Here is a 12,744-nt window from a genome sequence, read left to right on the forward strand (position 1 = left end):
TTAGTGTTGATCACCTTCGCTTTCTTCGCCATGGCGGTGATGGCCTCTGCACACGGAGGCCATCACCACCATCGGCGTCATGATATTGCCCCTGCGCCCGCCCCGGCAAATATCCATCACGGGCACAGCCCCGCGCCCGCACCGGCTAGTGTCCATCACTTGAACACTCCTTCGCCTGCTCCTGCGCCTGCCCCGGAACAAGCTGGTGCCGCTTCGACGTCTCTTCCCGGTGTTCTCCTAGGTGGTTTATCTTTTATGGCTCTCTCTTTCCTTTATTGGTGTTGAGTTTTCTGGTAGATTTTGCTTGTCATGCATGAGAGAGTTTTAATGTTTTGTAATGACTGGTACTATCTATTTCAAATAAATTTTTAATTTTAATTTTTTTTTTTTTTTTTTTTTTTTGGTTCCCTATTTGTCCTTTGTCATGTTGTTTTCTGTTGTGATTGACTGATTGTAATATTGGAAATGGAAAAGGTTGTGTGTTCGTAAAACCTAAGACTTGAGATTAAATTCTGTCGCGTCTTTCTTGCTTTCTCGATTCAAAAAAATAATGCTAATTAGATAATAATAGTTAAAAAAATAAATTGTTCTATGATTCATGAAGAATCAAGGAAGAGTAGTTTTCTTTTATGTGCAAAAAGTAAATAAGATTGGAGGAAGTATAATTTTTTCTCGGTTTTATGAAATTTTGATATTAAAAAAATAAGTTTCTCTTATCAATTTTAGTAACTTTGCTTATGATCGGCGCAAATTTCGCTTTCGTCATTAATATCCAAAATTGTTTAGTGACAAATGGGGTGTACAAAACCATGGGCTAGCTTCCCAAATTTGCAAGACAGACAGACAGAGAATACAACTTTGCTATTTTAAAACAATGTATAATTACACGCAACATATACAATAATTTTACATTTGATTAACATATACAATAATTTTACATTTGATTAACATATACAATGATTTTACATTTGATTTACATATTGATATTGCTATAATAAGCGAAGCTGTGTGGTCACTGGCTAATGGTAGCAGAACTATTTACACGACGAATGAAGACCTAGGATTGCCTTATAGTACCGTTCAGGAAGCAGTTCCTTCTGACTGTTGCGCGTCTAATTCATGCTCTGCTACCAATATGCAAGAATCTGCTTCTAGTACAGACCCTGCATTTTTGTCCTTGATTATGGATGCTTTGGGTATATTCAGCATATCAGCAGTGCACTGAACATCTGGTGTTATACCTACTTTGTCAATTTCATGTCGCAATGGCGACAAGTACTTGGCCACTGTGACAAATAAGGCAGATCCATCATGCAGCTCTGTGACGCTCTGAAAAAAAAAAACACAGTATTTGAGTAACTAAAAAGCAGTATCTATATGCCATGAAACAGAACAGTCTGATCTCCTGCATTCAAAAAGAAATAGTTATCTTTGTGATACCTGAATTTTGCCTTTGCCGAAAGTTCTGTGTCCTACAAGGATAGCACGGCCATTGTCATGTAGAGCACCAGCTAGAATCTCGCTTGCACTAGCACTTCCCTCATTGACCTACTTCAATCAAGAGGGTTTAGCATATGATATGATTGCCGGATAAAAAGCAGTAAACAAATGTGGGAAAATTTTGGCATTTAAGTCGATTACATCATATGATTGATGGTATTAACTTTGTTTTTGATATGTTTTTATCACACTAGAGTTGCTTAGCTATAACCAAATCATTTTAACGTCCTTGGTCCCTGATGATCCATGTAGGAAGGTTTTTTTAAAGATTTTGTGATGTTCTTGCCACAGGACATAAAAGTATTCCAGATACTTACAAGTATTACAAGAGGATCATGTGTTATAGCGTGTCCATCAACCATATTGATGGGAAATATGTGTCTGTCCCGATCAGTAGTATATACTAGAGTTTCCTCTCCATCTAGCCATAATTGAGCAACATCAAGCCCTGCTGTTACTAAACCACCCTGGCAGAAATGTACAAGAGAAGCAATATAAATTAGTTATTTTGGCATTAACCCAAAGCCAACACTTCAAAGAAGGTGCTTACCGGATTGTTCCTCAGATCCAATATGTATGACTGAACACCCTGATCTTCTAGTTGATGAATCACTTTTTCCATATCAGAAGCAGCAGTCTATCAAATTCAATACACAATGATACATGCAATAATAGTAAATCTAAATGAGGAGTAAAATATATTAGATCACGGAGAATGATAAGTCATAAGCCTTGCCATAATGTACTGACTTAATTACCTGAGAGAAGACTGATAGTTTTACGTAACCTGTTCTTGACAGATGCCCATCAGGAGTTTTATGGGGAATGACAGCACTGGAGATTGGTGATAATTTAATGTATTCTCGAGGTAGGTTGACCTTCAAGAAGCAAAAGCTATGTTAAATGACAATCAAAATCAAGAACACTATTATACCAGGTTGGATTTATAGAATGCTACCAGATTAACCAAAACAAAAACTATATGATATATGCAATTTATAAAAGAACTGGAACATTTACTAAACAATGGTACTTGAAAATTCTAATCTTTTAGCAAGTGTGAATCAAGAAACATAATATATATACCTCTCTGGTATCAGAGCTGAAAGCAGTATCTTTTCCCTGCAGCAAGCAATGAGTCAGGAAATAATCATAAGACTGATACTATTGATCTACAAACTTTAGGGTTGAGCATGTACACTGTGGACTTTCACTTTGACAGTTGATCCAGCACGCCCTCGGAGCTTCTGTGCTACTGTCTCACTACTATATCCATCGAGCTTTTCCCCTGAATCTCCAAAAGACCATCGGAGTCAATTGATTAGTGGTGGAGAAAGACTAAGACATTACATAATATAATGGGCAACAATACAAATCGCATGAACAGCCAGAGTGTCTGACACACACAAGTAGGAAGTTAATTATTTAGTTCATATCAATGCAATAGGTTTAATCAAATAAACCACAGGTGTGATTTCCAAGTTTCCTACGGAGTAAAAAAGACTTGGAGAAAATGTTGTTATGAGTGTCTGAAACCTTCATCAATGTGACAATACATTCTAGCTCACCATAAACAGTATCTGTTAAAAAGGAACGGTACAGATATCCCCAATTCTTAGCAACAATGAGGAGCAGGAAATAATGTGAATCTTAGGTTGCATTATAAAAGTGCATGGATGGTAATTTTGTCATTCCTTTCTAGCAGTCATTATGTATCTTGGTTAATAGAGTTCAGGCATAAGTGTTAGACTAGCAGTCTACTCAAGATCTTGATTAATTACTCACCATTGATCTCAACTAACTCATCTCCTTCATGTATACCAGCACGTGCAGCTGGACTATCAGCAACACAAGATACAACAACCTACGATGACAACAGAAACCAAAATGATACATAAAACTAGAGCACAAGCTTGCAAAATATCATACTAATCTTGAAGAGAATGACTTCCAGCAGTCAAAAGCTACTATCTCCAAGGAAACTACTACCAATGCCTTGTCGAATTGTGATGGTTTATAGAGGCAGCAGCTCAATGGCTTATATGTTCATTATGAACTTAAGAGGAAAACAGATACACTATTCCTAATTTTCTAGTGCTTACCAGATGTCCTGTAGTTGGTTCTGCATTAACAAACATCCCAACACCTTGCAAGTTTCCATCACTTCCAATTCTGAAGTTTTGGTACTCCTGTGAAAGCAAGTGCAACATTGGCCATCAAGAACAACACCAAAGCCTTAGTCCCAAGTCTCCCAACATGATTTGGGGTCGGCAACATTGGCCATAGTGTAAAGAAATTGAAATTTGTTATAGATCAACATGAAAAACAGTCCTAATATAGCGCGATTTGAAACAGTTAAGTATAAGAAAATACCTTAGGATTGATAATTCTGGTAAAAGGATCTCCTAAACTAGAGACCATTCCACTGATCTTGTTATAAGCTGCATCAGCAGACCTAAGGGGGAACATTTCCACCATTGTTTGCTGCAGCTTCGAATCCCAGTCTTGGTGATTGAAAGTAGGATCAATGAAAGATTCTCTAATCAAACCCCAAGCCTCAATTAAGGTCCTTTGTACTTTATTCACCTATAAAATTGTTGAAGTTTTACTTGATATAATATCAATCCATGTACAATCTCAAGACCAACCACATAGCTTAGCCTTAAATTTGTTTCCTTCAACAAGGATAATTTTGTATTGTTTCTTTATATATGATGATAGAGTATAAAACATATTCCTGGGCTGGTCCTCAAACATGGTATCAAAGCCAGCGTGACACAAAGGTCACGGGTTCGAATCTCATCCGCCCCTCCATCAAAGTGGAATTAATTTGCACCGGGTATGGGTGGGCCTGTGTCGCATCCACATTTCAATCCCAAAGGGCCTTTCATGTGAGGGGGAGTGATAGAGTATAAAATATATTCCTGGGCCTCAACCATCAGCTTAAGCTTTTGGTTGAGATGATCCTCAAACATATGAAGTAGTTGGGACATAGACAAGAAGTGTGCAATATAGTGATGAACATTAACAAGATCACAACACGTTCATTGGTAAAAGGTTATTAATTGAGGTAATGACAATGAATTCGTGTGTAATTTTTATCTTTGTATTAATGTCCATAAAACTTCTGAGCGAATGTTTGAGCAACTACATCTACAAGAAATGGGAAATTCCCTGATTCTCCGAAATTTGTTTTTCAAGGGGGGATTTTTGTGAAAACGGGGCATCCCCACAAGAAATGGCTAAATCCCATTACTTTGTATGTCCAATAACAAAGAATTGATGTAATTGTTTTCACCATTAACCATTTGCATAATTCATCCACAAGAATGAGCAAGTAAGATAGGTTGACAAGTTAGCCCTATGACAATTTCTTATAATTCTCATCTTATGCATTTTCCATTTTTTAAAACCAATAGCCTGACATTGCATGGAATCTAAATTAAAAATAATTTATCTCAAAATCAACAACATGATTCCTAATTAAACATGATCCACTTGACATAAAATAAAAAGGGATTAAAACAAACTAAAAAAGAACCTCAATAGAACGAGAAACTGGGAATGCAATAGTGAGAGACTCAGCAAAAGCCGGAGAATCAAAATCCAGAAAAATCGAAGCAACTGCAACAGCCCCAGCTGCAAAATTAAATACCCATTTGCCTAAACCACTCTTTAATTCCACCAATCTATCGGAATTCGAAGAAGATGAAGAACATATAATTGGTACTCTGTATTTTCTGTTAAATTTACAGGATGATCGAGGTGAAATAGTGGAGAAGAAGGTTAAAGTGGAAGTGGGTTTAAGGGGAAGTTTGTAATTATGAGTATGATTAAGAGAAATTGGAGACATAATTGGAAGATTATGATTTTTGCAAATTGGGGGAATTTTGTTGATTTTTTGAAGTAAAATTTTTGATATTTTATGTTGTTGTTATTGTTAATGTTGCTGTTATTTTGAATGTTAAAATGGTGTTTATGGTGAATTTGGGAGTGAGGGACCTACATGAATCTTGTGTTGGTGAAATTTTGTGGTGCTAAATGCAATTAGGTTGTCAAGAATCTTACTCAATTGGAATCCACCATATAATCCTCTTTTGTCCACTCCTAATGTTATGCTAGATGTAACTAAAACGTTACAAGTATTTCATTAGAAAGAAAGAATGGTAAACTGTCTTCAAAAAAGTATGAGTTGAGCACCCGAGCCAAACTTCTAGCTTCAAAATGGTTCAATTGATTAGTCTATACAACTTGGTTCATTTTAGTGAAATAGACACTTTGAGAGCGGATGGTATGATAGGAGGAATTGAATGGAGTTGAAATGAATTGTTTATAAAATAAGGAAATTAGGAACTGAACTGATTGGAGCTAAAATGAACTGAATTGAAATTAAGCTGAAAAGATCAGGTCCCTAGTTAAATTTACTTTGAAAATTCTTAAGAAGTATGACTTTGAATACAAATTCGTTTTAAACTTTATGGGGTGGCTTCAATTATTAGATACAAATTGTTGACTCGTATTGTATTATCTTTATTCCCTTAACCTTACAACATGGTGGCAAGGGTGGGAGCTAGGGAAGAAAGCGATAGAGAATATTACAAGCGTGTCCATGTAAACCTGTCAATTCCTAACTAACCTAGCTAGCACCTAGTAATCCAATCCAACTCGACCTGATTCCAAAACTCAAGTTATTGAGAGAGAAATCGGACCCGATCCCAACAACCTTAGAGCAACCTAGGTTGACCCATTTATCATATTATGTAATGACCCAAATGATCCTAACCACTCGAACCAAAGACCTGAAATCTGACTCGAACCTAACCCGTTGACCCGAATTAACAGGTACTCCAGGAGTCCAGGTGATTGCAAAATTTAATTAAAGCAACTAGTATTATCAAATAAAACTATATTGAGTATTTGTAATGTGAAAGGAGATAATTTTTCTTTAAAAAATGGAATTAATAAGTACTATGATATTTGTGAAACTTTCTAAATTAGTTAGTGTTGTAATATTAAAGTAACAAAGAAAGTATATGCATGTCTTCTCCATAAAATGGTCAAATATTTTTACAAAATTTTTAAAATATATATATATATATAAAAAAAAAAAAAAACATCATGAAAACTTAAATTTTCAATGTGAAGCCTAGTTGGAAAAGCCTATTCGAAAAAATACAAGTTTATCATCATAATAGACAACAAAACGTTTATTTAGTGTCATTTTTACGGATAAATGAACAACTTTTTATTAAATGTGAGCTCCATAAAGGCTGATTAAATATCAAAAATGTTGGCCTTTTTTTTTAATTAAATGTGAGCTTCACAAATGTTGATTTAATTATAGAAATGTTGGCTGATGTTTTTTGTTCGTTTTACTACATGTGAGCTCCACAAATGTCGATATTATTATAGAAATGTCTAATATGTTATGAAATAAATGTATAAATTTTCTAAGTTGGTACTTCAACATTTTCAAATAAATTTTCTAATTTAAAACACCTCATTTTTTGAAGGCTATTTGAATAAATTCCTTTTTTTTTTTTAAGGCATCTGAATAAAATCCTTTAATTTGCTTATGTGCCCATAGTTTAGCGGAAATTCTAGGCTACAAATTTTTGCCTAAATTTGCTTATATCAAACTTGATTATTTTCGAACCATGCTCAGTTTTTTAAATTGTTCACTACTAAAATATAGAAGTTTCTAGAAAAATATACGGAGTAAAACAAATTAAAATCCTCCAAATAGATTTAGCTATGTGAGGATATTTGCGAATGAAAATTTATAATCTTTATTTATTTATTTACATTTGACTCTCTAATAAATTTATAATCAAAGGAGATAGAACGAATTGAAGCACATTTTACCAAAATTCTTCTACACTCATGATCTCCAGAAAAATGGTGATATAAAAGTTCTTAAGATTCTGCTCAAGTGAAAACTTGACAGATTTGTTTACTAAGGCGCTCCCAACAGCCACATTCAAAAAGTTAGCTTACGACATTGGATTGCGTCGTCTTAAAAATCTCAAGTAATGTAGTCATGAGGGGGAGTTAATCTGCGCTGCACTTTTTTTTTCCTTAACCATGGTTTTTTCTCACTGGGTTTTCCTGGTAAGGTTTTTAAAGAGGCAGCATCTTATGCGCATTATAGTGTATTATTTTGTACGGGTTTTATAGTAAATGTTAGTTATTGTTTTATTCAATATATAGTCATCCAAGGGCGAGTGTTATGAAAATATCTAAATATGGATGACTATTATCCTATGTACTATCTAGAATACTCTAGAGTTGGGTATTTGGTCTTATTCGTTGATGGAACCCTAAGTAATGTACATGTATATATATTCCGTACTAGATGGAATAAATATAACGTAACAATCTTCCCTCATCTCTCTATATTTTCTCTTCCATATTTAACATAATAGAGTTTTTTTTTTATTTATTATTTATTTATTTATTTATTATTATTAAGGGCTTCCTCAATCCAATTCACCTCTTTTTAAAATTAAAATAAATGTATAAACAAATATGCATTTACAAAGTATATACACCCCCTTATACAAATTTGGTATTTTGTGGTGATGGGAAGAGTGTGGAAATTAGATTATTGTAATAGTGATTAGTCATATTAATCAAGCTGTTCCTGCAATCACGCGCACTTGCTTGGATAAGATGGTCTCTTAATAACATGTGAATTTCAGGCTTCAAATAATGTTTGCTAGCAACTACCATGTGCCCATAACCCACTCCATCAAGTCATCTATATTCTACATGTGAATTCGCGAAAATTGACAACTTCAAAATTCGGCTAATAAAAAAGTCCAGTGTTTGTATATCATTTATGCATCATATAGTCACGACTCACAAGCATCCGCAGACCGCGGTCATCTTGGTGGTGGTGCTGGACCGTTGGTGAAGGCGACTAAGTAGAGTTGGAGGTGCGGAAGGATCAACCTATTTGAACCTATAAGTAATTCTTAAGACTTTTACAAGGCGAAATGAACAAAACCATATTCAATATTGTGAAGATTTAGGGTCTAATTCTAATTTCCTTCAGTTCAGATCAGTTCCTAATTTTCTTCTCTCATAAACAATTCCAGGTCAGTTCAGTTCAGCTCCAATTGGTTCAGTTCAGTAAATCAGAACGGGCCCTTAATGCTAATAATAGAGAATTTAACACACCATAAGGGAACAAACAGACTTTATTAAAAAGCACACTATAGAATCATAGAATTCATAATGAAGAATATAATTAGTGCAAACCATTCTGCAACAAGGATACAATTATTAGGGTATGATAATCAATAATTGCAACAACTTTTCCTGGAAGTCTAATCTAAGCACCAAGTAACCAGATCATTACAGGGAGGACAAGAATACAAAAGGGAACATTTTCAAGTGGCATTGAAAAGAAAAAGAAAAACAAAAAAAAGATATGATACTGAATGTTAACCAACAGGTTTCAGAACTCACAATATAGTTTTGATGCCTTAGTCAATCACTTTTGTACAGAAATAAAATTATTGGGTCCAATTCATATGAAACTGGTAATTCAAGTATGACCTGCAGCTCTTACTAACCGAAAGAGAAGCATCGTGTCTTTCAAGGCTTTGAAAATGTGTTAACGCCTTAACGACCCTCACTCTTTACTATCTGTGAGAAGACCTTACTCATTGAAACACCCGAATGATCCTCAACAGCGGTCATTTCCTCCGCTACAGAAGTAACACTGTTATCATTCTCGCTAAAATTGTGGATTTGAGGAGACAGAACACCAATCATGTTGGTGCTGTTATCTTCAGGATCATCTAGAATAACGGCTTCTTGAAGTTGTAGCGTATACTCCAAGTTCCACAACACGTCTCCCATTGTAGGCCTGTCAACACCGTAATCAGCTAAACACTTCTCAGCTGTTTCTCCGAATTTTCTCAGAGACTCGGGTTTGACCTTTCCTGCTAGAGTGGGATCTACGACTTGATCTAATTGCCCTTTCTTGTGCCATTTCATTGCCCATTCGGCTAAATTCACCATCTCCCTTGGAAGTGTTGGGTCTATGACTGGCCTTGCACAAAGCACTTCAAATAACACAACCCCAAATGAGTATACATCTGACTTCTCAGTAAGTTGTTGCCTCCTAAAATATTCGGGATCAAGGTATCCAAAACTACCCTTGACAGCTGTACTGACATGGGTCTGATCGATCTCAGGTCCTGTCTTTGAAAGGCCAAAATCAGCAACTTTTGCCATGAAGTTTTCATCAAGCAAAATGTTAGCTGATTTTACATCGCGATGGATTACAGCTTTTGAATAGCCAGTGTGGAGGTAATGGAGCCCTCTAGCTGCCCCAATGCATATCTCAAGCCTTTGCTTCCAACTCATACTAGGAAGACCCGAGCCATAGAGGTGACTCTTCAGGGTCCCATTTTCCATATACTCATAGATCAGAATCATCTCATTTTTTTCATCACAATATCCAATCAAGGACACCAAGTGTCTGTGCCGGAACTGTGAAAGCATTTCGATTTCAGTTCTGAACTCTGCAAGACCTTGTTGAGAACGAGGATTACCCCTCTTAGCAGCAATTTTTGTACCATCAGCTAAAACTGCTTTGTAGACTTTCCCGAAACCACCAATTCCAATAACTAAACTCTCATCAAAATTGTTTGTGACTTCTTGAACCACTGCAAAAGGGATTCGATAACTCAAGTTGTAATCAACACTTGTAGCTGTAGTATGGGAGAATTTACTTCCCATAGAGTGGGAAGTCCCTCCAGTAAGGGATAGAGGAATCCATGTTTTTGAAAGACCTTGACGTTTAAGTTTGCTTCTTCTTCTACAGCAGAAGATAAAGACAGCAGCCAGTAAAAGGACAGAAACACCTCCAACAAGACCCACTATCAGCCCTATCTCTTTCGAGCTTCTCTTCGATGGAGGTTGGACAAGAACCTTCCCGCTGAGGCTGGCCTCAGAATTATTGAGTTTCATAATCTCCAGACCATTCAAGATCGCTTGAGGGTACGTATTAGATAGAGGAGATGGACCAACAGCTACCCGAAGCTTGTTGTTGGTTTTCAATGGTGTAACAGCATCCATAAACACAGGGGTTGCCAAAGCACCAGTCATAGTACTAAGATCAGTATCACGAGAAACAATCCAAGAGTCAAGAAAAACATTAAAATACAACTCATTCAAGGATGTACTCACGATATCACAGAAGTGATAGCGCACAAGATACTGATATCCCACATCCACGGTGAATTCCCAAGTAACATTGAAATTAGCTGTGGGACTACTCATCGAGTCCATTTCTTTAGCTGTCCCATAAACACTAACTGGAGCACTGAACCTCGGAGCATGGGCCGGATCATAGTTGACAACTGAAGTACTATTGGCATTTACAGCAGAACCCTTATTCAGCAAGAACCTATCATCAGTAACCCAGGTTCTCCAAAGGGTGTCATTATTGTAATTGACTAATGGTCCACCCATATTTACCCTGGCAACCGTCTCAAGCGCCTGTGACACTAGACCGTTGTACCTTCCAGTCGGATTGACTAAGCTAGCATCATCTGCAATGAGTAAATCTGGGACTGAGACAACTTCCAATGCACTCAGGAAAGCGAATGAGTACACCGAGGGACTGAGGGTGATAACAAGGGTGTCCGATGTCACATTCACGGAGTATTCCTTCATACTAGCAGAGTTCTCAGGAGTATACTCACTCAGTAGAGTAAACTCTTGAGCAGAAACACTGAACTCAGCTTTGCTCATTTTGTATGCATCATAATCAAATGGATAGAAATAAAGGCGAATAAAGTATCTACCCTTCTGAGTGATGGGTAGTGAATACTTCGACAATTTAGTGAAAACTCTAGCAGATTGGTAAATAGGCAAATTGGAGGAAGAATTGGTAGAGTTGGCTGAAATACTCCCCAAAACATTTTGTGAGGTGGAAAGAAATCGAGTCGAGTATCGATCAGCCATGAAAACTCGGTCCCCTACCGTGGTATTTTGAGAGGATCCACAATCTATAAGGTAATTAGTTGCAGCAGCATTAGCTCTCCCAAGAAAGGAGGCTAGAAACACCATAAAGAATACAAGAATGACCACTTTGTAAGCCATTTTACACAGTTTCATGATTGAACAAAATTTTGGATCTTAATCAAGAAGAAGTAAAAAAAGGTGGGATTTCAGATCAATAATTCATCCAGTAGATTGAATCAAAGAAAAACACAAATCAACAAATGGAAAACCTAAGCAGAGCAATTTAGCTCATAAAGTGCAACAAAATTGAGGGTATTGCAGGATACTGAACTAAACCCAAATTATCAAAAACCCAGCATAATATACATTCAAAAGGATCAAAAATTGGAGGGATTTTGGTGTTTCAACATTCTAAAAGTAGAAAGTAGCAAAAGAAATGAAATACCCAGAAAAGGAAAAAGGTTAAATATTGCAGCTTACTAGATCCAATGAGCTCTGAATGAATAAAGCTGAAAGATTTGGATGATAAGCTGAAGAACCCTTAACTTTCCTGCTCAAAAACAACAAAAAATAGTTGGAAATCTAAGAAATTTGTAATAGTAGTTGGTGGTGTATGAGAGTATTACAGCAGAAAATAGGGAATGATTGACAACTAAACACAGAAAGTGACACAAAAGAATAACAAAATCAGCAAAGAAAGACAAAATACAGTGGTACAAGATTTAAATTGTAATAAGGATTTTAATAGGGAAGAAAAATGGAGAAAAAGTCAAAAAAAATGAAGGGGAAAGAAAGAAGAGAAAGTGGGAAAGATGAGGGAAGAGGTCAAGGGCCGCCAAAGGGGTTTAGCTGTCTTACAACAGTCGCCGTCAGATGAACGGTGGGATAACCGTCAGGTTGGTTAAACAATTCAAGCTATTACTCTATTAGGCTATATTGGTCAAGTACTACTATTACTAAAGTGGGTGAAAGTGAACTTCTTGTAATTTTGATTACTTAGCGTTAACGCGTATGACTGATGGATATGTATGTACTTTATAATTGCATTATTGCATGATTTATGGAAGACAACCATGGTTTCCATTGTGTCCAACCTAGCACGGAAGACTTGAGAGACTTTTGCCTATTGCTCTCTCGTTTCGTATTTGTTTGTTCCATTTGACTTTTTATGGTTTTTGAGACAGGTCTTACACTAATAACTTACAATAAAAAAAAATTAAAAAAAAAAAGTAAATAGCCATAGTAATAAGCTCACAGACA

General features: G+C 36.2%; 2 protein-coding genes across 2 annotated transcripts; both read right to left on the bottom strand.

Moving 5' to 3' along the window:
• Positions 1-842: 842 nt before the first annotated feature.
• LOC145630979 (carboxyl-terminal-processing peptidase 3, chloroplastic-like) lies at positions 843-5,451 on the bottom strand. The gene is made up of 11 exons (XM_081683091.1): positions 5,042-5,451; positions 3,874-4,086; positions 3,603-3,689; positions 3,286-3,364; positions 2,700-2,788; positions 2,587-2,622; positions 2,259-2,378; positions 2,051-2,137; positions 1,818-1,967; positions 1,441-1,548; positions 843-1,329 (listed from the first exon to the last, which is right to left on the bottom strand). The coding sequence occupies exons 1-11, from the start codon at positions 5,351-5,353 to the stop codon at positions 1,081-1,083; spliced, it is 1,530 nt and encodes a 509-aa protein (XP_081539217.1). The 5' UTR covers positions 5,354-5,451; the 3' UTR covers positions 843-1,080.
• Positions 5,452-8,702: 3,251 nt separating this feature from the next.
• LOC145632228 (receptor-like protein kinase HERK 1) lies at positions 8,703-12,398 on the bottom strand. Its single transcript, XM_081684549.1, has one exon. It carries the CDS (start codon positions 11,635-11,637, stop codon positions 9,130-9,132), a length of 2,508 nt encoding a protein of 835 aa, XP_081540675.1. The 5' UTR covers positions 11,638-12,398; the 3' UTR covers positions 8,703-9,129.
• Positions 12,399-12,744: the final 346 nt, after the last annotated feature.

Source organism: Chenopodium album, chromosome 5 (genome assembly GCF_948465745.1).
Source record: "Chenopodium album chromosome 5, dcCheAlbu1.1, whole genome shotgun sequence".
NCBI classification, from domain to species: domain Eukaryota; kingdom Viridiplantae; phylum Streptophyta; class Magnoliopsida; order Caryophyllales; family Amaranthaceae; genus Chenopodium; species Chenopodium album.